Here is a 23,917-nt window from a genome sequence, read left to right on the forward strand (position 1 = left end):
TGCAGAATGCTACCCCTCTCTCCCCATCTTCCCAAATTATACCCAACCATATCATACCAATCTTCTAAGGTACAATTGTGGCTTTATGCCCTTCCTTAGGTCTTATCTAAATACCTAAACTAAAACTGATGCATGTTCTTTTTTTTTTTAGAGACAGGATCCCCCTATGTTACCCAGGCTGGTCTTGAACTCCTGAGTTCGAGTGGTCCACCTACCTCAACTTCCTCCCAAAATGCTGGGCTTACAGGCATGAGTCACCAAGCCCAACCTGATGCATGTTCCTGAAACTTCTCATTCGTTTATGTAAGTCATCCACCCCACTCATCCTTGATACTTAACAGGCTTGCCTAGTACTGATATGTATGTCCCTAGTATAAGTTTCTTCAAGAGCTAAAACTGTCTTATTTTTCATTTGTGTTTCCCAGTCTAAAAGAACACAGAGCACAGAAAATACTAAAAACACAGACTGCATTAAGCTGTATAAATGACTGCGACCCTTCTGATCTTGAGATTCTCTTCTACAATACAAACGGCAAAAGTATCTTAGAAGGAAGATACTTCTATTTCTTCTCCCATCATTGATTTTTCCTTACTTAACATTCTGAGGGAGGGCCCTTACTTAACATTCCCATTTACACTTCTCCACCGCCATTTCTGTCTCCAGAGCTTGTCTCCCCACCCCACTCCCACTTTTTCTACCCTTTCTACATGATTTTCACATGTTCTTCTGTCTTTCCCCATCCCCATAATTTTGGTTCGTCTGTATGCACTTATTTTTCTTGTTCTGACAATTCTCATTTGTCTTTGCACGTAGGAGTATATTTTCTCACTCACTTAAAATTTATTTTAGTGACTGTTTGGTTTCATTCATAATGTTGAGCATGGCTTTGTTTCTTTCCCTCATTCTTTTCCTACACATTTGCCTCTACAAATTTCACCTGCTGTTTCTTCAGTCAGTCCTGGCATGAGCTAGATATGGACATGAACACCTCTTTAATTTCTTACTCACCAGCATAAGTGCTTTTGTATACGTCACTTTCCTTGGACTCCGGTGGGGCCCCAACCTGAGGCTCTTCTTCTTGTTTAATCCAAGACAGAATATCTGATGTTGAAATACCAGGCTCTAATTTATGGGAGGGAAAAAAAAATGGCCTTCATGAACTTGAATAAGAAGGTGAGATAATCATGTTGGTTTGTCGAATACTGTATTTCGCTCAAATATTTTTCTTTTTTTTTTTTTTGAGACAGAGTCTGGCTCTGTCGCCCAGGCTGGAGTGCAGTGGTGCAATCTCCTCTCACTGCAAGCTCTGCCTCCCAGGTTTATGCCATTCTCCTGCCTCCGCTTCCTGAGTAGCTGGGACTACAGGTGCCCACCACCACGCCCGGCTAAGTTTTTTTTCTTTTTTTTTTTTAGTAGAGACGGGGTTTCACTGTGTTAGCCAGGATAGTCTCGATCTCCTGACCTCATGATCCACCCACTTTGGCCTCCCAAAGTGCTGGAATTACAGGCTTGAGCCACCGCGCCCGGCTCCAAATATTTATTTCCAAATAACTATAACAATAACACATAACCAGCCTTTTAAAAAATGCATACAGGCTGGGTGTGGTAGCTCACGCATATAATCCCAGAACTTTGGGAGGCCGAGGCAAGTGGATCATCTGAGGTCAAGAGTTCAAGACCAGCTGGCCAACATGGCAAAACTCTGTCTCTACTAAAAATACAAAAAATTAGTCAGGCGTGGTGACAGGCGCTGGTAATCCCAGCTACTCAGGAGGCTGAGACAGAAAAATCGCTTGAACCTAGGAGGCAGCGGTTGCAGTGAGCCAAGATCGCACCATTGCACTCCAGCCTGGGCAACAAGAGCAAAAAAACTCTATCTCAAAACAAACAAACAAACAAACAAAAAAAAAACCAAATCAATTTCCAGAATTACAAAGTTAGGTCAGTACAGACACAGAATCCAACTCCTTAGAAACACTCTTTTCAGATTCCCAATTCTGGGCTCTTTCTAAGAGATATGTTACCTTTGTCTATTAAATGATACAAGTCATTGCTTCCTAAATGCTGGGAGGGGGAAAAATATAGTATTGGCAAGTCCTTCAGGTCTTGGGGGTTCTTTCTGAAAGAAAAAGTGCACAGCCTATAGAGGCTTTGCACACAACATGCCTCATCTGATCAGTACCAAAACAGCCGTGCTAGCTATTACAACCTAGGCCTATATTGCCTTTTTTTTTTTTTTTTTTTTTTTTTTTTTGGACTAAATGGACAAGCTGTCAAGTTGACAAGAGAGCTTGTCAAGCTCCAGAGAGTACCCTGAAGCTCTCCATGGTTATTTCTCAAACACAGCCTTGTGAGCAGAATATGGTTAAATTCACAGCAAATTAACAGAACTCACTACTTTAACCCCAATGTCTTTTAAATCAGTTAGATGCCATTGAAAACTAACGGTGTTCTCAAAGCAGAAATAAGAGGCTGGGATAAGACTACAGCCCAAAAGACCATCAGGTTATGGGGAGAGATTTGGAAAATAGATTTTAGCACATGCAACAGCTGCCTTCCAACCTAAAAGCAAAGCTGAAGTGTATTAAACATAGTCTAATCTTATCTTCGTTCTCTTCCAGATGTAATACACATACAAACCTATAAGGGAAAAGGCAGAGGGGGAAAGACTGGATATAAGGAAGAAGACCTCTTAACCGATATCCAGAGGATTAACTTTCCATTCAAAACATCTAACTTTTGTTTATTTGTTTCTGAGACAGGGTCTCACTGTCACCCAGGCTGGACTACAGCGGCGTGATCTCGGCTTACTGCAACCTCTGCCTCCCAGGGTCAAGCGATTATCCCACCTCAGTCTCCCTAGTAGCTGGGACCACAGCTAATTTTTTGTATTTTTGGTAAAGATGGGGTCTCACTCTGTTCCCCAGGCTGTTCTTGAACTCCTGAGCTCAGGTGACCCACCTGCCTCAACCTCCCAAAGTGCTGAGTTTATAGGCATGACCCACCATGCCTAGCCAAAAAACCTGACTTTTAAAACACTTACCTGCTTGTTTTTAAAATTTTTGTGAATGGGCTGGGTGCAGTGGCTCATGCCTGTAATCCCAGCACTTTGGGAGGCTGAGGTGGGCGGGTCATGAGGTCAGGAGTTCGAGACCACCCTGACCCAACATGGTAAAACCCCGTCTCTACTAAAAGTACAAAAATCAGCTGGCTGCGGTGGTGGGCGCCTATAATCCCAGCTACTTAGGAGGCTGAGGCAGGAGAATCACTTGAACCCCAGAGGTGGAGGTTGCAGTGAGCTAAGATGGCATCACTGCACTCTAGCCTGGGCAACAGAGCGAGACTCCATCTTAAAAAAAAAAAAAAAAAAAAAATTCTGAATGATGAGTTAGTGCTCTAAAAACTACCAAATGTTTGGGAGGCCGAGACGGGCAGATCACGAAGTCAGGAGATCGAGACCATCCTGGCGAACACGGTGAAACCCCGCCTCTACTAAAAAATACAAAAAACTAGCCAGGCAAGGTGGCAGGTGCCTGTAGTCCCAGCTACTCGGGAGGCTGAGGCAGGAGAATGGTGTAAACCCGGGAGGCGGAGCTTGCAGTGAGCTGAGATCTGGCCACTGCACTCCAGCCTGGGCAACAGAGCGAGACTCCCTCTCAAATAAATACATACATACATATATACATACATACATAAATAAATAAATCTGGCCAGGCGTGGTGGCTCACGCCTGTAATCCCAGCACTTTGGGAGTCCGAGGTGGGCAGATCACAAGGTCAGGAGATTGAGACCATGGTGAAACCCTGTCTCTACTGAAAAAATACAAAAAATTAGCCGGGCATGGTGGCGGGCACCTGTATTCCCAGCAGATTGCGCCACTGCACTCCAGCCTGGGCAACAGTGAGACTCCATCTCTCCAGCCTGGGCGACAGTGAGACTCCATCTCTAACAACAACAACAAAAATATATATATATACACACACACACACACACACACACAAATTAGCTGGGTGTGGTGGTGCATGCCTGTAATCTGAGCTACTTGGGAGGCTGAGGCAGGAGAATCGCTTGAACCCAGAAGGCAGAGGTTGCAGTGAGTCAAGATCACGCCACTGCACTCCAGTCTTGGCGACAGAGCAAGACTCTGTCTCAAAAAAAAAAAAAAAAAAGAAAAAGAAAAAAATAACTGTATGGGACAGCAGGTGGGTTGTAAGAGAAGTTCATGTAACAGAGATGCCTGGAGGATGAACTGTGTGCTTCTATCCAACAAAGAAAAAAAAAGTGTATGAGAATTTTCTGACAGCAAAGGTGAGGCATGAGAGAAACAATACAACTGGACTTTGGTTGGCAGTCTTTCCCACACAATATTAAGCAGCTGCCAACCAAAAAGTTAGGAAGAGTTCATGATAGCCAGCTTTCCAGACCTGAGAAAATCCATGTTGCCCAGGTGGATGTCATCAGTGTCTACTGATTCCATGCATCTTGGAGGGACCATGCAGACTCCTAGTCCCTTCAGCACTTATGAAGGGCCACGCTTACGTTTGCTCAAGCCACTTTAGTCCAGATGAGCATGACTGCCTCCTTCATCATGCAAGGACATGTTTATTTTACTAAACAGCTAGGTGTCAGTACTTCTGTCAGGGAATGCAACTAGTACCTGTTAGATGTGTAGTACTGATAAGTGAAGATACTGGACAAGGTGACCTCTAAGCTCCCTTTTATATTTAAATGCCTGATGACACATTCAAAATCTAGTTGCTTTAGCAATGAATGGCTCTAGAAGCCCCTAAGCCCTGTTTAGTTCTGAGCCACCATCTCTGACCAGGAAAGGGAGACGAGAAGTAGGAATCTCTTCACCCACTTACCTTCACTGGGGTCTGCGGGAATCTCACTTTCCTCTGGCCCTGCCTGGTCCTCTGTATTATGTTCCCCTTCTGGTTGAATCTGAGATAAGACATCAGGTTGATTTATAGCATAATCTAGGAGAGGAAAAAGGAAGAGAGGGTATGACAAAAAGATAAATGAGGAAGACAACTAATTGCCATCAAGGCTGAGCTGAAGCTTTGTGGTCATAGTCCCAGGCAATTTCTTTTAGACTTCATATCACTTCTTCCCATCTATCCACCTTCAACTGTGGATATCTATTCAGGAAAGCAGGCAGTGGAGATGTAATGTATGGGGAAAGCACATGTGCTAAGTTAGCACTGCTTTCAAAGTGACAGTGTGCCTCAAGGGGGAGAAGTCAAGCTCCTTTCAAAGTGAAGGATACCCATGGAAACCACCAGCTGTCACACCCATAACCCTGAACTTCATTCTCTGCCCCAAAATTTGGTAAAAGGAGAGATTATGATTCCTATTTAGCAAGAATGAATTGGTCATCTTTTGGCTTGAAACCAGAATTCGAAGTGTGTGAAGACAGAGTGAGAATGAGGTCACTGGAGGAAAAGGGACTGTTTTGAGCCCTCTTGGAGCTGCTGTCACTTCATTCAAAAGGTGTCAACTCAGCCTCACCCATGGAGATGAGAGACTCATAGTTGCCTTTCATGATATTCTTGTAAAGTTCCTTTTGCCATTCTTCTAATTTTTCCCACTCTGGAGTGGAAAAGTAGATGGAGACATCATCAAATGCCACAGGCACCTAAAATTACAATCACATGGGTTAGTTCCTCCCATTATAATTCAGTCATTCAATAAATCTCTTTCCCCCAATTAGTTCCTTTTATTTTATTTTACATTTTCAAAGGGTGGTCAATAAATATTCTAAATATCTCTGAAACAGTTTCTTTTAATGCTTCACTTGTCATTAGTAAATCCTAAAATCCCAGTACTCATGCAATACAGCGTGAGTACCTTAAATAAAGCTGGGACCTTTTCTTGAGGCACATTCCAGTATTCTGGTAAGCAGTAATAAAATATCTAAATACCATGTATGTTAAAACTTCAGGCTTTATTGAGTCTTTGATTTCACCCCTTTTAAAATGCCTTTTCTCTAAGAACATCACTCTCCAGGAGATCCAAAATTCCTCTATTTGTTTTCTTTGTGTTGTTTCTATTACCTCCAGTCTTTTGCCAAGTACAGAGTTCCCTTTGATGCTGTTCATCCTGCACATGAGGAGGAAAGGATAATACCATGGCTGATGACTGAGAGCAAACAGGATTGACTTTGGAGGCATGTTAGGAACCAAAATTAAACTTCAAAATTCATTATGTCTTCTGTGTGTATCCTTTAGTCTTTTCTGAAGCTTTGCATATTCTTCAAATGGAACATTTTGTCTATTTAAAACTCAATTTTGTTTCCATTTCTTCTCTACCTGCCTCCCAGATTTACACCTTGTCCTGCCATCTCTTCAATTATTTTCAGGGGAAGATTTCCTCTTTTTCTGGGCAACTGCAGCTCACTGCAATTTCTCTTTAGCTTGACTACACATTTCTCTGAGATGCTTTTCTTCTAACTGCTGTGTCTGTTCTTTTTCCAATGTCTTTTTGACTTCTAGTTAGACTTTTTCAGCTTGATTTCTTATATTTCAGCATTCCTGTTTTAATGTTTCCATCGTTTCCTTCAGCATTTGGTTTGAACTCTGAAAGTGAGGTAGCTTGGATCTGAAAACTACTGATTTACTATTCCAGGTCAAAATTTTCATTTTTTTCTTCCTCTGCATTTTTTTTTTTTTTTTAGAGACAGAGTGTCACTGTACACCCAGGCTGGAGTGCAGTGGCGCGATCTCATCTCACTGCAACCTCTGCCTCCCGGGTTCGGGTTCAAGCAATTCTCCTGCCTCAGCCTCTCGAGTAGCTGGGATTACAGGCGCCTGCCACACACCGCTAATTCTTGTATTTTTAGTAGAGATGGAGTTTCACCATGTTGGTCAGGCTGGTCTCGAGCTCCTGACCCGTGATCCACCGCACCCGGCCTCCCACAGTTTCTTTTCACACTGATGCTTTTCAGATTGCTTCCAGACATTGTGCTCCACTTTCATTTTCTATCTGCTAACTTGTTCTCAAATTCTTCTAGCTTTTCTTCCTGTAATACCACAAATCTTTTACAACCTTCTTCCTTGGCATCTGGTGCCTTACATATTAACACATGATCTTTTTTTACTAAGGGCACTTTGTGGTGTTCTTTTTTTGTTTTTTTTGGTTTTTTTTTTTTTTTTGAGACGGAGTCTCGCTGTGTCGCCCAGGCTGGGGTGCAGTGGCGCGATCTCGGCTCACTGCAAGCTCTGCCTCCTGGGTTCACGCCATTCTCCTGCCTCAGCCTCCGAGTAGATGGGACTACAGGCGCCCGCCACCACGCCCGGCTAATTTTTTGTATTTTTAGTAGAGACGGGGTTTCACCATGTTAGCCACGGATGGTCTCGATCTCCTGACCTCGTGATCCACCCGCCTCGGCCTCCCAAAGTGCTGGGATTACAGGCTTGAGCCACCGCGCCCGGCCACTTTGTGGTGTTCAATAGCTGGTCTGAGAATTTCATTGTCTAACTGTAAACCATCCAGTTCACTTTGAATCTTTTTCCTTTCCCTTTCTAGCTGACTCTTGTTGCCTCTAGTTTCATGGCTGTTATTTCTAGTATGTTTGAAAGTTTCGTTTTTTGACTTTAGTGGTCAGTGTACTTCTTTCTTTAAGACTGAGTCTTGCTTGGTCACCGAGGCTGGAATGCAGTGACGCTATCTCAGCTTACTACAACCTCTGTCTCCTGGATTCAAGCAATCCTCCTGCCTCAGTCTCCCGAGTAGCTGGGATTACAGGTCCACACCACCACGCCTGGCTAATTTTTGTATTTTTAGTAGACACGGGGTTTCACCATGTTGGTCAGGCTGGTCTTGAATTCCTGACCTCAAATGATTCACCTTGCAGGGCGTGGTAGCTCACGCCTGTAATCCCAGCACTTTGGGAGGTCGAGGCGGGCAGATCACGAGGTCAGGAGATTTAGACCATCCTGGCTAACACGGTGAAACACCGTCTCTACTAAAAATACAAAAAATTAGCCAGGCGTGGTGGCAGGCGCCTGTAGTCCCAGCGACTCAGGAGGCTGAGGCAGGAGAATGGTGTGAACCTGGGAGGCGGAGCTTGCAGTGAGCTGAGACTGCGCCACTGTACTCCAGCCTAGGCAACAGAACAAGACTCCATCTCAAAAAAAAAACCAAAAAACAAAACAAAACAAAAACCAAATTCACCTACTTCAGCCTTCCAAACTGCTGGGATTACAGGCGTGAGCCACTGCCACCATGCCCAGCCTGGTCAGGGTATTTCTTTCTTGTTCAGTTTTATGTAATCTTTAATGATTAAAAAGGTATTTTGGCCAGGCGTGGTGGCTCCTAGCACTTTGGAAGGCCAAGGCAGGTGGATCACCTGAGGTCAGGAGTTTGAGACCAGCCTAGCCAACATGGCGAAACCCCGTCTCTACTAAAAATACAAATATTAGCTGGGCGTGGCCGTGTGCAGTGGCTCACACCTGTAACCCCAGCACTTTGGGAGGCCGAGGCAGGTGGATCACCTGAGGTTGGGAGTTCAAGACCAGCCTGACCAACATGGAGAAACCCCGTCTCTACTAAAAATACAAAATTAGCTGGCGGTGTGGTGGCACATGCCTGTAATCCCAGCTACTCGGGAGGCTGAAGCAGGAGAACTGATTGAACCCAGAAGGTGGAGGGTGCAGTGAGCCAAGATCACACCATTGCACTCCAGCCTGGGCAACAAGAACGAAACTCTGTTTTAAAAAAAAAAAAATTAGCTGGGCATGATGGTGCATGCCTGTAATGCCAGCTACTCAGGAGGCTGAGGCAGGAGAATCGCTTAAACCTGGGAGGCGGAGGTTGCAGTGAGCTGAGATCACCCCACTGTATTCCAGCCTGGGCGACAGGAGCAAAACTCCATCTTAAAAACAAACAAACAAAAAAACCAGGTATTTTGTTCATTGTTTGATTGTGGCTCTTTTTCCGAGCATTTAACTTATAGTTTAGGTGACGTTTTTGGCCTCCTGGGACCTGACTGTAACTACATCTCAGCCAACTGCCACACCTGTGTTCTTAGGACATTTTCTAACTGAGCACCAGAATTCTCTTTTTCAGCCCCTAAATCTGCTACTTTAGCTTCTGTGTGTGTGTGTGTGTGTGTGTGTGTGTGTGTGTGTGTATATATATATATATATATATATATATAGTAGCGCCTGTAGTCCCATCTACTTGAGAGGCTGAGGCAGGAGAATGGCGTGAACCTGGGAGGCAGAGCTTGCGGTGAGCCGAGATCACGCTACTGCACTCCAGCCTGGGCGATGAAGCGAGACTCCATCCCAAAAAAAAAAAAAAAAAAAAAAAAAAAAAAAAAAAAAATTAGCCAGCTGTGGTATTGCACACCTGTAGTCCCAGCCACTTGGAAGGCTGAGGCAAGAGGCTCACTTGAGCCTTAAGGCTGCAGTTAGCCAAGATAGCACCACTACACTCCAGCTTGGGCAAAAGCAAGACCCTGTCTTGAAGAGAATATAAATAAATAAAAATAAAAATAAATCTCTAATTCAAATTTTAGGGTTTTTTTCTAAACTACATGCAAATTCTTCTTCCTAGTGTTTCAGATTCTGATTGAAGAAATTTATGTTTATAGCAAAGCTTTCATCTCTATACTTTTCCACTTCTTCATCCCAATTGCAAAAACACTGGAGTTTCTAATTCTTGTTTTATTTGGGCTTTTAACAATTCCCCTTTTTTTTTTGAGTTAATACCTGAAGCTTCATTTCTTCGAAGTCCTTAGCTTTTCTACTAATTCCCCTCTTAGTTCTTCAAGCAGGTGCTGAAGTTTCTCCTGGTATATTTGCTTTTCATTTAATAGGTGCTTGAGTAGTTTTGGCATCTTTATGTACTCATCCTGCCACCTTGTATGCCTGTATGTTAGGCATTCAGAATCTGTTAACTAGTTGTTTTTGTGTTTTGTTTTGTTTTTAAGACAGGGTCTCACTCTGTCACCCAAATTGGGGTGCAGTGATGTGATCATGGCTCCCTATAGCCTCGACCTCCTGAGCTCAGGTGATCCTTCCATTTCAGCTTCCCAAGTAGCTGGGACGACAGGCACACGCCACTATGGCAAGTCAATCTTTAGAAACAATTTTTGTGGGCATGGGTCTGGCTATGCTGCCTGGACTGGTATCCTACACCTGGCCTCAAGCAATCCTCTGAGCTCAGCCTCCCAAAGCCCTGGAATTACAGGCTTGAGTCACCACACCTGGCCTAAAAACTAGTTTTTACCTTTCCTCAGTTAATATTTTTTGGAAGTCAGGTTGTCAGCCCACTGTCTCTAGTAGGAAAAAAAAAGTTGGGAAAAGATCCTGGTGGCAAGGAGCCAGAGCAAAGAGGAGAAGGGAGAGACAGGGTGAGGAGGTGGTGGTGGGACAGGGAGGAGGTAAGGCAAAGAGGAGAAGACACAGTGCCAAAGGGGCGCTGGGGAAATCTGAGGAATCCTGGGAAAGCTCCAAGGGTGAAGAGGGCAGTGTTGGAGAAAGCCCCCCTCCTGACAGGCTTGCTTGGGTTGCGGAGCAGACACCATCTCAGCCAGCAGCCCACCCCCACTCCAGCCCCCTCAGTCTAAAAATCTTTACTATTTACTAAGTGTTTTCTGACTGCAAAAAACTATATGGGGTACTGAAAGGATACAGGAAAAATAAGACACAGACCAATCTCTAGGAGTTCACAATGTTTTCAAGAAGAAAGGTGATAATCTAAAGCTATGAGCTTCAGGAGGGTGGAGGACATTACTTCTAAACAGTTACTCAGAGTTAGATACAAACACAAAGTGTACTTAATTCACACGAGAAATCATTCTGAGTATCCACTACATACAAGGTTTTCCCTAAGCACTGAGATAATTAAAATATGGTTTCTGCCCCAAAGGGGAATTTGACTATCTGCAAATGAATGACATGGACAAGACATGGGGCTGGCATGACTCTAAAAGAGATGTGACTTTGGCTAGTCCTAATGGGGATGGAGAAAACATTCAAGTGAGGGAAACTGAAGAGTGCATTCAGAGGAGGACTGTGAATTCTGCCTCGTTGGGGTTAAGACTGCATGTAGGGAATGACCATATGCAGAAGAGAATCCCACTTCCTAGTATAGACTGGTCTAAAGCTAGGCACTTATCCCTAGGCAAAAACTGGAAAGTTATTCTGTGAAGAAATTCCAGAGTTTTCTAGGAAAATTAAGGTACTCGGCCAGGTGCAATGGCTCATGCCTGTAATCCCAGCACTTTGGGAAGCCAAGGCAGGTGGATCACCTGAGGTCAGGAGTTCAAGACCAGCCTGGTCAACATGGTGAAACCCTGTCTCTACTGAAAATACAAAAATTAAAAAAGCAAAACAAACCAAAAAAACCCCACAATGAGGCCAGGCGCAGGGGCTTACACTGTAATCCCAGCACTTGGGAGGCCAAGGCAGGCTAATCACTTGAGGTCAGGAGTTCGAGACCAGCCTGGTCAACATGGTGAAAGCCTGTCTCTAATAAAAATACAAAAAAAAAAAAAAAAAAATTAGCTGGGCATGGTGGCACACACCTATAATCCCAGGTACTTGGGAGGCTCAGGCACAAGAAATGCTTGAACCTAGGAGGCAGATATTACACTGAGCTGAGACTGTGCCAATGCACCCCAGCCTGGGTGACAGAGCAAGACTCTGTTAAAAAAAAAAAACCAACAACCCACAATTAGGTATTATCTCACCCCACTTAGAATGGTCAATTATCTAAAAGACAAAGAATAATGAATGCTGGTGAAGATGCACAGAAAGGGGAACTCTGATACACCATTGGTGGGAATGTAAATTATTACAGCCGTTATGTAAAACAGTATGGAGATTCAAAAAACTAAAAACAGAATTACCCTAGGTTCCAACAGTCCCACTGCTGGGTATATATCCAAAGGAAGGGAAATCAGTAACTGATGAGATATTTGCACTTCGATGTTTATAGCAGCACTATTCACAACAGCCAGGTGATGGAATCATCCTAAGTGCCCATCAATGGATGGACTTGAAAAAGATGATATATATATATATATATATATATATATATATATATATATGTATATACACACACACACACACACACACACACACACACACAATGGTATACTATGAAGCCATAATAAAAAATGAAATCCTGTCATTCGCAGCAACATGGATGAATCTGGAAGACATTATGTTAAATGAAATAAGCCTGGCACAGAAAGTTAAACACCATGGCCAGGAACAGCGGCTCACGCCTGCAGTCCCAGCACTTTGGGAGGCCAAGGTGGGCAGACCGCTTGAGCCCAGAAGTTAGAGACCAGTCGGGGCAAAAGCTGATCTCAGTAGGAGAGAGTAGAATGGTGGTTACTAGAGGCTGGGAAGGGTAGTGGGTGGAGGAGATAGGAAAAGGTCAGTTAACAGACAAAAAAGTACAGCTAGATTAAAGGAGTAAGTTCTAGTGTTATATAGTATTGTACGGTTACTATAGTTAACAATAACTTATAGCTAAAAGAGAGGATTTTTGTTTTTTCTTAGATGGAGTCTCACTCTGTCACCCAGGCTAGAGTGTGGGGGCGCAATCTCGGCTCACTGCAAGTTCCGCCTCCCAGGTTTACTCCATTCTCCTGCCTCAGCCTCCCAAGTAGCTGGGACTACAGGTGCCCACCACCACACCCAGCTAATTTTTTGTATTTTTAGTAGAGACCCCCGTGTCAGCCAGGATGGTCTCGATCTCCTGACCTCATGATCCACCCGCCTTGGCCTCCCAAAGTGCTGGGATTACAGGCGTGAGCCACCGCGCCCGGTCTAGAAGAGATTTTTTGGTGTTCCAAACACAAAGAAATGATAAATGCTTCAGGTGATGGATATGCTAATTACCCTCATTTTATCATTACAGTTTATACAAATGTATCAAAGTATCACACTGGCTGGGCCTGGTGGCTCACACCTGTAGTCCCAGAACTTTGGGTGGCTGAGGCAGGCGGATCATCTGAGGTCAGGAGTTCGAGACCAGCCTGACCAACATGGTGAAACCCTGTCTCTAATGAAAATACAAAATTAGCTGGGCATGGTGGCACATTCCTCTAATCTAAGTGCTGGGATTACCGGTGTGAGCCACCACGCCCGGCCATGAATACTAAATTTAAATTATCCCAAGAACTTCTGGAGGAGCTCCAGATACACAAATAAAATGTACTATGGAGAAGGTTCTCTATGAGAAATGTCTCTAATATCCTTCCCAGGTACTTCCTCATCCTCCACCACACTTCACAGAAAAATCTGAAAGAGTTGTTGATCATCTTTCCATTTTCTCTCTTCCCATTCACTCTTCAAAACCTGCTCCATTCAGTCTTCTATCCTACCAGTCCACACAAGCAATTATTGTAAAAGCCACCAGTGACATCTACGTAGACAAATCATACTCACTGTCCTCATCTTTCTAAACCTCCCAGTAACATAGTTAACACAAATGACAACTCTCTACTTGGCATGCTTTTTATTCTCCTTGGCCCCGTGACACCACATACTTTCCTGTTTGTTTTTTCCTCTACCTCATCAGCCTTTCCTTCTTTTTTATTTTTATTTTTTTGGGGGGACGGACTCTTGCTCTGTTGCCCAGGCTGGAGTGCAATGGCATGATCTCAGCTCACTGCAACCTCCGCCTCCTGGGTTCAAGCAATTCTCCTGCCTCAGCCTCCCTAGTAGGTGGGACTACAGGCGCCTGCCACCACGCCTGACTAATTTTTTTGTATTTTTAGTAGAGACAGGGTTTCACCATATTGGCTGGGCTGGTCTCGAACTCCTGACCTCATGATCCGCCCACCTGAGCCTCCCAAAGTACTGGGATTACAGGCATGAGCCATGGTGCTGGCCCAGCCTTTCCTTCTTAATCTTCTCTGCTGGCTCCTCCTACCCCAGGAGCGTGGTCCTGGACTTTTTTTTTTTTTTTGAGACAGAGTCTCGCTGGAGTGCAGTGGCACGATCTCTGCTCACTGCCACCTCTGCCTCCCGGGTTCAAGCAATTCTCCTGCCTCAGCCTCCCGAGTAGTTGTGACTACAGGCGAGCACCACCACGCCCAGCTAATTTTTGTACTTTTAGTAGAGATGGGGTTTCACCATGTTGGCCAGAATGGTCTTGATCTCTTGACCTTGTGATCCACCTGCCTTGGCCTCCCAAAGTGCTGGTATTACTGGCGTGAGCCACCACGCCCGGCTGGTCCCGGACTTTCTCAGTCTACTAAACGTCTCTCCTGAAAGTATCACAGGCATTTCAAACCTAACATTGTGAAAGGTGAACTCCTAATTTCCTCCCACCTCCAAGGCCACACTTCCCCAAGTTATTCCTCTCAAGGAAACGCCAACACCATCTACTCAGTTCTTCAAGCCAAAAGCCTGAGTCAGTAAACCTGACGTGGTTAAGAGCATCTGCTCTGGAACCAACCTAGTTAAAACACAACTTTGTTATTTATATTAAGTAACTATGTGATCTCAGGCAAGTTGGGTTATTATGAGACTCATATGCCTTAAAATAAGTAGAACACTTAGAATAGTAAATTCTAACTAAATTACCACACAGTAAATTTATAATTATTGTTCTTTTTTTTTTGAAATGGAGTTTCACTCTTGTTGCCCAGGCTGGAGTTCAGTGGCACAATCTCGGCTCACTGCAACCTCCACCTCCTGGGTTCAAGCAATTCTCCTGCCTTAGCCTCCCAAATAGCTGGGATTACGGGCATGTACCACCACGCCCAGCTAATTTTTTTGAATATTTAGTAGAGATTTATCCATGTTGGTCAGGCTGGTCTCAAACTCCTCACCTCAGATGATCCACCTGCCTCAGACTCCCAAAGTGCTGGGATTATAGGCATGAGCCACCGCAACTGGTCTAAAATTACTGTTCCTAACGCCTTATTTCCTAATTCCCACCAGTACCTCTTTTTTTGTTTGTTTTTTTTTGAGATGAAGTCTCACACTGTCACCGGGGCTGGAGTGCAGTGGCGCGATCTCGGCTCACTGCAACCTCTCCGTCCCAAGTTCAAGTGATTCTCCTGCCTCAGCCTCCCAAGTAGCTGGGATTACAGGTGCCCACCACCATGTCCATCTAATTTTTTTTGTATTTTTAGTAGAGACGGGGTTTCACCACGTTGGCCAGGCTTGTCTCAAACTCCTGACCTCATGATCTGCCCACCTTGGCCTCCCAAAGTGGTGTGATTACAGTCGTGGGCCACTGCACCTGGCCTTCCCATCAATAACTCTTATTGTCAGTTCTACCACCAAACATCCTGTATCTGTCCACTTCTCTCCATCTCTGCAACTGCTACCCTCATCCAAGCCACCTACATCCCTCCTTGCCTTAGTATTTCCTCCCTCCCTTCTTCAGTTCTTGCCTCCACGATTCATTCTCTACAAAGCAGCCAAAGGGATTCTTTCAAATTATAAAACCAAATATAATTCCTCTGCTTCAAACCCTCCAATTTCTCCTCATTACACCTTAGTTAAAAATCCAAATTCCTTTCCTTGGTCTTAAACACCCTACACATCCCTAGCCATTTATTAGAATCATCTATGGAGGTTTTTAAAAAAATTATTCATGCTTAGGCTCCATCCTGGACCTATTAGGTCAGAATCTGGATGTGATGCTCATCAAAATTTTAAAAGCCTACCAGGTGATTCTTCTTCTTTTTTTTTTTTTGGAGACGGAGTCTCACTCTGTTGCCCAGGCTGGAGTGCAGTGGCACAATCTTGGCTCACTGCAACCTCCGTCTCTCAGGTTCAAGCGATTCTCCTGCCTCAGCTTCCTGAGTAGCCGGGATTACAGAAACCTGCCACCACACCTACCTAATTTTTGTATTTTCAGCAGAGACAGGTTTCACCACATTGGCCAGGCTGGTCTCAATCTCTTGACCTCGTGATCTGCCCACCTCAACCTCCCAAAGTACTGGGATTACAGGCATGAGCCACCACACCTGGCCCCAGGTGATTCTTACCTACAGCCAGGGCTGAAAAACACCACCCTAAATGATCTGACCCCTGCCCCTTTCTCCAGTCATGCTCTTGCTCATTCATCCATACCAACTCACTGGCATCTTTCCTTTGCCTCAGGGTTCCAAATCTGTTTGTGCCTTAGGGACTTTGCATAGCTATTCTTTCTGCCTGGAAAGCTCTTTCTCAGATCTTCTCACAGTTGAATCCTTCCTCACCTTTAAGAATCAGCTTAAATATTAGCTCCTTTATGAGAGCTTCTCTGACACCCAATTGAAAATATGAAAATAGATCACCAGATGGCACTTTGTTTTATTTTTATCAAAGCATCTAAATGTGTATGTGGGTTTACATTATTTTTCTTTCCTCAAAAAAATCTAAGCTTCAGAGGAGCTTAAGTAAATTGTTTGCTGCTATGCCCTCAGGATGTAGATAGCAAATAGTAAGCATTCAAAAAATATTTGCTAACTGAGTGCAGTGAAACACGCCTATAGTCTCAGTTGAGGTATGAGGATGGCTTGAGTCCAGGGGTTTGAGGTTGTGGTGAGCTATGATCACGTCACTGCACTCCAGACTGGGCAACAGAGCGAGATTCCATCTCAAAAAACAAACAAACAAAAAAACACAAATTTTTGTTGAATGAATGAAACAGTAAATAAATAGGCTTGCATGCAAACCAGCTTCCTCAGGGCTATCTCCTGTAGCTTACTTTTATTTATTTATTTATTTTTGAGACAGGGTCTTGCTCTGTCACCCAGGCTGCAGTGCAGTAGTATGATTTTTGCTCACTGCAACCTCTGCCTCCCAGGTTCAAGCAATTCTCCTGCCTCAGCCTCCTGAGTAGCTGGGATTACAGATGCACGCCACCACGCCAGGCTAATTTTTGTATTTTTAGTAGAGACAGGGTTTCACCATGTTGGCCAGGCTGATCTCAAACTGCTGACCTCGTGATCCACCTGCCTTGGCCTCCCAAAGTGCTGGGATTACAGGTGTGAGCCACCGCATCCAGCCAATTTTTATTTATTTTTTAATTTTTAGAGACAGGGCCACCCAGACCTCCTGGGTTCAAGCAATTCTCCTGTTTCAGCCTCCTGACTGGGATTACAGGTGCCCGCCACTATGCCCAGATAACTTTTCTTTTCTTGTTTTTTGAGACAGAGGCTTGCTCTGTCGCCCAGGCTGGAGTGCAGTGGCCGGATCTCAGCTCACTGCAAGCTCCGCCTCCCAGGTTCACGCCATTCTCCTGCCTCAGCCTCCCGAGTAGCTGGGACTACAGGCGCCCGCCACCTCGCCCGGCTAGTTTTTTGTATTTTTTAGTAGAGACGGGGTTTCACCGTGTTAGCCAGGATGGTCTCGATCTCCTGACCTAGTGATCTGTCCGTCTCGGCCTCCCAAAGTGCTGGGATTACAGGAGTGAGCCACCGCACCTGGCCTCTTTTTTTTTTTTTTTTTTTGAGATGGAGGCTTGCTCTTGTCGCCCAGACTGGAGTGCAATGGCACGATCTAGGCTCACTACAATCTCCACCTCCCGGGTTCAAGCAATTCTCCTGCCTCAGCCTCCCAAGTAGCTGGCATTACAGGCACCCGCCACCATGCCCAGCTACTTTTTTTATTTTTAGTAGAGATGGGGTTTCGCCTTATTGGCCATGTTGGCCAGGCCAGTCTTAAACCCCTGACCTCGTGATCTGCCTTCCTCAGCCTCCCAAAGTGCTGGGTTTACAGGTGTGAGCCACCATGCCTGGCCAATTTTTGTATTGTAAGTAGAGATGGGGTTTCACTGTGTTGGCCAGGCTGGTCTCAAACTCCTGACCTCAGCAGATCCACCTGCCTCAGCCTACCAAAGTGCTGGTATTACAGGCGTGAGCCACCTCGCCAGGCTTTTTTTTTTTTTTTTTTTTTTTTTTTTTGAGAAGGTTTTGCTCTTGTTGCCTAGGCTGGCATGCAATGGCGTGATCTTAGCTCACTGCAACCTCCAACTCCCGAGTTCAAGCTATTCTCCAGCCTCAGCCTCCCGAGTGGCTGGGATTACAGGCGTGCTCCACCACACCTGGCTAATTTTTGTATTTTTAGTAGAGACAGGGTTTCCTCACATTGGCCAGGCTGGTCTCAAACTCCTGACCTCAGGTATCTGCCCACCTTAGCCTCCCAAAATGCTGGGATGAGCCACCATGCCCAGCCTCAAATTGACTGATTTCAATGAATATTTATGTAGTCTCCTCCCCAAGATTCTGGCACACAAGTTAACGAAGAAAGAAGCGGTTCATAGGTAATGGGTAGGATAAACCAAAAGAGAAAAAAAATCCATCTACCAGATAGCCAACTTTGGTCCGGAAAGAGGTTTCCAATCTGAATCTTGGCACTCTAAATGGGTACTAAATTAAATATAAAATGTTTCCCAAATAGACAAACATAAAACACTTTCATGATTCTTTCAGCCTGAGACATTTGAAGAAACTTTAAAAGGAAATAAAAATATCTAAGTAACTGAATGACCAAGACTACTACTAGTATAAGTTTTAGTGGTACCACTTTACATCTGGAAATGAAGGTATTACCTTTGGGATATCTCCCTTAATACCTGGAGGGAGCCGCAGGATCCAGAAGTTCCTGTTGCGCAGCAGGTTCTCCAAGTTCTCCAGCCGCCTCTGCAGCAGCCCGTACTCCTGCAGCAGGGTTCCCAGCACAGCCCACTTGCCCTCCAACTGGTTCCCAAGCTCGGTAACTGTCTTTTCACAGCTGGCTAGTTTCTTCTCTGCTGTCCCTGTCCGACCTTCTAGGTGTAGGAGTCGCCGGCTGTGGACCTCCACCTTCCTCTCTATAGCCTGCACGGCGGCCACCACCGTCCACAGAGAGATAGCTGCTGTCTGCAGGTGTGCCTCATTTGCTGCTGGGGGTGTAGGAAGAGGAAGGGGCTGCAGGGATGTAAGGCACTCGGAGTCCCATTCAGATGTCTGCATGCAGTGGAAAGATGGAACAAGACACTGAGCATTAGAAGGAACCCTAACTCCAAACTAAAATCAGATAAGGACTGCTTAACTGTCCAGCAGAGATTAATTTGAATATAGTTTTAGTACTGTCTCATCTTTCTGAAGCTCACTGGCAACAACAGCCAAGAGACCTGATGTGGTGGTTCTGGGATAGATTGGGTAAGACAGTGAATTAATGAAATTGGCTCTTGAACTAGTCTGGTATATTTCCTCCAATATAAGGCCCAGCTTAGGTTGCTGCAGCATCCTCTGTCTCTGGAAAAGGCAAATGTGTACAGGGATCCTTTCCAGGCCTCACTGAACCTAGTGCCCTCTGATAAATCCATTATAGACTTATGCTCTAGACCTGTCAATCACCCTGTTTACAAACTACAACCACACCATTCAGTAATGGCTGAATAAGCTAAGAATCTTGAATCTGAAGAAAACATGAGAGCTGTTTTCAAATAATGAGGGTTACAAAACAGAAGGCAAAATAGACTTATTTCATCTTACACTATGTTACTCCAGAGGGCAGAACTAAAACCAACATAACGAAATTTTCAGACAGGCAAACTTTGGCCTACAATAAATACATTTTTTGTTTCTTTTTAGAGACAAGGTCTTGGGGGTCTCATTATGTTGCCCAGGCTGGCTCACTCAAGCAACCCTCCTGCCTCAACCTCCCAAGTAGCTGGGGCTACAGGTGTGTGCCTTTGTGACCCACTAATAAATAATTATTGAACTATTCAAAAAAAGAAATTCTGGCTGGCGTGGTGGCTCATGCCTGTAATCCCAGCACTTTGGGAGGCCGAGGTGGGCAGATCACCTGAGTTTGGGAGTGCGAGACCAGCCTGGCCAACATGGTGAAACCCCATCTTTACTAAAAATACAAAAATTAGCCAGGTGATGGTGCACGTCTGTAACACCAGCTACTCGGGGGGCCCAGGCAGGAGAATCACTTTAACCTGAGAACTGGAGGTTGCAGTGAGCCAAGATTATGCCACTGCACTACAGCATGGGCAACAGAGGGAGACTCTGTCTCTTAAAATAAAAAAAAAAAAAAGAGGCCAGGTGTGGTGGGTGGCTCACACCTGTAATCCCAGTACTTTGAGAGGCCGATCACCTGAGGTCGGGAGTTCAAGACCCACCTGACCAACATGGAGAAATCCTGTCTCTACTAAAAATACAAAATTAGCCAGCCATGTTGGCGCATGCCTGTAATCCTAGCTACACGGGAGGCTGAGGCAGGAGAATCGCTTGAACCCAGGAGGCAGAGGTTTCGGTGAGCTGAGATCGCACCATTTCATTCCAGCCTGGGCAACAACAGCAAAACTCAAAAAAAAAAAAAAAAAAAAAAAAAAAAAAAAAGAAATCTAGGCTGGGCGCAGTGGCTCATGTCTGTAATCGCAGCACTTTGGGAGGCCGAGGCAGGTGGATCAGAAGGTCAGGGGATCAAGACCATCCTGGCTAACATGGTGAAACCCTGTCTCTACTAAAACTACAAAAAATTAGCCAGGCATGGTGGCAGCCGCCTGTAGTCCGAGCTACTTGGGAGGCTGAGGCAGCAGAATGGCGTGAACCCAGGAGGTGGAGCTTGCAGTGAGTGACATCGCACCAGTCTGGGTGACAGAGAGAGATCCGTCTCACCAAAAAAAAAAAAAAAAAAAAAAAAAAAAAAGTCTTTAAGGGAAATCACATTATTTATTTATTATTTATTTATTTACTTCTTGAGACAGAGTCTCACACTGTCACCCAGGCTGGAGTGCAGTGGTGCCATCTCAGCTCACTGCAACCTCTGCTGCCCGGGTTCAAGGGATTCTCCTGCCTAAGCCTCCCAAGTAGCTGGAATTGCAGGAGGGTGCCACCAGGCCCAGCTAATTTTTTGTATTTTCAGCAGAGACGGGGTTTCACTGTGTTCGCCAGGATGGTCTTGATCTCCTGACCCCGTGATCCACCACGTCGGGCCATGTTATTTTATATGATTTTAAAGTCTAAGATGGATAGTTTAAATGTTATCCACTTATCGCTTGAACCCAGGAGGTGGAGGTTACAGTTAGCCAAGACTGTGCCACTGTACTCCAGCCTACACGACAGAATGAGACTCAGTCTCAAAAATAAAAAAAATAAAATAAATTTTTGTTGAATGAGTGAATAAACAGGCTAGCATGCAAACCAGCTGCCTCAGAGTGTCTTCTATAGCTCAATTTTATTTTATTATTTTTTATTTTTAGAGACAGGGTCACCCAGGTTGGAGTACAGTGGCATGACAATAGCTCATTGCATCCTATAACTCCTGGGTTATTGATCTTTCCAAGAAAATAAAAGGCTGCTCCGAAATAATTTGCTTTGAAACAAAGAGTAGTATAAAAGGAAAAAATTTCCACAACAAATAAGTTGGACTAGGATGACGTATACAAAGCCTTCTAACTCTATGAAACTGATAAGCCACTCTCTTCATCTTTCCAGCCATCTTTCCAGCTTGCCCATTACCTTATTCTCATTTCACCTAGTTCTTTGACTATTCCATTTGCTCCTAGTTTATCTGCCTATTCCTGGCTTTGTTTTTTTCTCTAGTTGATCATGTCAGTCACTTCCAAACCCCCTTCTCTCATGTCTTTCTGCCTCACCTGCTCAGCTAACCTCCAGCCTTGAATCAGTCCAATCATTCTTTCTCCCATTCCTGTAAGCAGATTAGTAAGCACGCCTAGAGGAAACCACCAGGTAAACTGCTGTCACCACACACCAATGGTTTCTAAGCTTTGTGGGGACCTCAACATTGACTCGTGCCCTCCATGCTGCTTGTCCCATTCCATAAAGTGGCCACTATAAAGCCTCAGCACAGTCCTTCAGCTTTTAGTACAGTTGTCCTCAAACTAACATGAATAAGAATCACCTGGAGGGGCCAGCTGGGCATGGTGGCTCACGCCTGTAATCCCAGCACTTTGGGAGGCCGAGGCAGGTGGATCACCTGAGGTCAGGAGTTTGAGATGAGCCTGACCAGCATGGTGAAACCCCATCTCTACTTAAAAACACAAAAATTAGCTGGGTGTGGTGGCAAGCGATGTAATTCCAGCTACTCGGGAGGCTGAGGCTAGAGAATCACTTGAACCCGGGAGGCGGAAGTTGCAGTGAGCTGAGATTGTGCCACTGTACTCCAGCCTGGGACAGAGTGAGACAGTGTGGGCGGGGTGGGGGGGCCTGGGGAGAATCACCTGGAGATATTGTCAAAGCACAGATTTTGATTCAGTAGGTCTGTGAGGAAAACTGAGATTCTGTTGGGTTTTGTTTTCGTTTTTTTGGGATGGGGTCTCACTGTCACCCAGGCTGGAGTGCAGTGATGCAACCTCAGCTCACTGCAACCTCCATCTCATGGGCTCAAGCGATTCTCCCACCTCAGCCTCCCGTGTAGCTGGAACCACAGGCACACACCACCATGCCCCGCTAATTTTTGTATTTTTGGTAGAGACAGGGTTTCACCATGTTGCCTAGGCTGGTTCAAACTCCTCAGCTCAAGTGATTCGCCTGCCTCAGCCTCCCAAAGCGCTGGAATTACAGGCATGGGCCACGGTACATGGCCTGAGATTCTGTTTTTTTTTTTTTTTTTTTTTTTTTTTTTGAGGCGGAGTTTCGCTCTGTCTCCCAGGCTGGAGTGCAGTGGCCGGATCTCAGCTCACTGCAAGCTCCGCCTCCCGGGTTCACGCCATTCTCCTGCCTCAGCCTCCCGAGTAGCTGGGACTACAGGCGCCCGCCACCTCGCCCGGCTAGTTTTTTTTGTATTTTTTAGTAGAGACGGGGTTTCACCATGTTAGCCAGGATGGTCTCGATCTCCTGACCTCGTGATCCGCCCGTCTCGGCCTCCCAAAGTGCTGGGATTACAGGCTTGAGCCACCGCGCCCGGCCGAGATTCTGTATTTTTAACAAACTCCCAGGTAATGCTGACACTGAGTAGTAAGACTTGTCTGCTGCAGTCCCCCACTCTCAGAAGATGACATGTCCTCTTACTTTGAGACAAAAATTAATCAGACCTAAATTCATTCAACTCTCTTTATACTCCTCGCTTCAAACTTATCAGTAACTGAATCTAAGTTTTCTTCTTTACTTAGTAAGGAAGTTGCATCCTATTTAAATCTTAACTCTCCACATTAGCTTCACTTATGCCAACCCCTTCCACTTTTTTGGGGAGGTTGTTCCTTTCTTAGTGTCAATTTGTCTCCTGATTCTTCTCCATAAGGTAGACTGGCACTGTTCAATACAGTAGCCACTACCCACATGTGGCCACTGAGCACCTGAAATGTGGTTAGTTAAATTGATATGTGCTATAAGTATAAAATACACGAGATTTTGAAGACTTAGTATGAAAAAAATATTTGTTTGTTTGCTTGAGACAGGGTTTCACTTTGTTGCCAGGTTGGAGGGCAGTGGCAGGATCACAGCTCACTGCAGCCTCCACCTCCCTGGCTCAAACACCTCCCACCTAAGCCTCCTGGGTAGCTGGGAGTACAGGTGCATGCCACCACGCCTGGCTAATTAAAAAAAAAAAAAAAAACAACTTTTTTTTTTTGTTTTGTAGAGATGGAGTCTCCCTGTGTTGCCCAGGCTGGTCTTCAACTCCTGGGCTGAAGCCATCTTCCCACAACTGCCTCCTGAAGTGCTGGGGATAACAGGCTTGAGTCACCACACCCGGCCATTAATGTTTTAAATTGATTACATGAGGCCGGGCGCGGTGTCTCACGCCTGTAATCACAGTACTTTGGGAGGCCAAGGCGAGCGGATCACAAAGTCAGGAGATTGAGACCATCCTGGCAAACACGGTGAAACCCCATCTCTACTAAAAATACAAAAGGAGCCGGGCGTGGTGGCACGCACCTGTAGTTCCAGCTACAGGAGGCTAAGGCAGGAGAATCGCCTGAACTGGGAAGGCAGAGGTTGCAGTGAGCCGAGATGGCGCCACTGCACTCCAGCCTGGGCGACAGAGTGAG

The 23,917-nt window shown here is 45.2% G+C and overlaps 3 protein-coding genes across 4 annotated transcripts in view; 2 read left to right on the top strand and 1 right to left on the bottom strand.

The window, feature by feature from the left end:
• ZNF425 (zinc finger protein 425) overlaps window positions 1-23,917 on the top strand; it is a 370,402-nt gene that overhangs the window by 302,336 nt on the left and 44,149 nt on the right. The gene's annotated exons all lie outside the window — the stretch shown is intronic.
• Window positions 1-23,917, top strand: part of PDIA4 (protein disulfide isomerase family A member 4) — a 415,254-nt gene that overhangs the window by 246,289 nt on the left and 145,048 nt on the right. The gene's annotated exons all lie outside the window — the stretch shown is intronic.
• ZNF398 (zinc finger protein 398) overlaps window positions 1-23,917 on the bottom strand; it is a 31,418-nt gene that overhangs the window by 5,172 nt on the left and 2,329 nt on the right. For both annotated transcript variants that reach the window (XM_050785840.1, XM_050785841.1), the window contains exons 2-5: window positions 18,525-18,920; window positions 5,513-5,639; window positions 4,867-4,980; window positions 1,010-1,123 (exon numbers count right to left, since the gene is read on the bottom strand). In XM_050785840.1, coding sequence (XP_050641797.1) covers window positions 1,010-1,123; window positions 4,867-4,980; window positions 5,513-5,639; window positions 18,525-18,920 — 751 coding nt within the window. The remainder of the gene's footprint in view (window positions 1-1,009; window positions 1,124-4,866; window positions 4,981-5,512; window positions 5,640-18,524; window positions 18,921-23,917) is intronic.

Source organism: Macaca thibetana, chromosome 3 (assembly GCF_024542745.1).
Source record: "Macaca thibetana thibetana isolate TM-01 chromosome 3, ASM2454274v1, whole genome shotgun sequence".
Taxonomy (NCBI): domain Eukaryota; kingdom Metazoa; phylum Chordata; class Mammalia; order Primates; family Cercopithecidae; genus Macaca; species Macaca thibetana.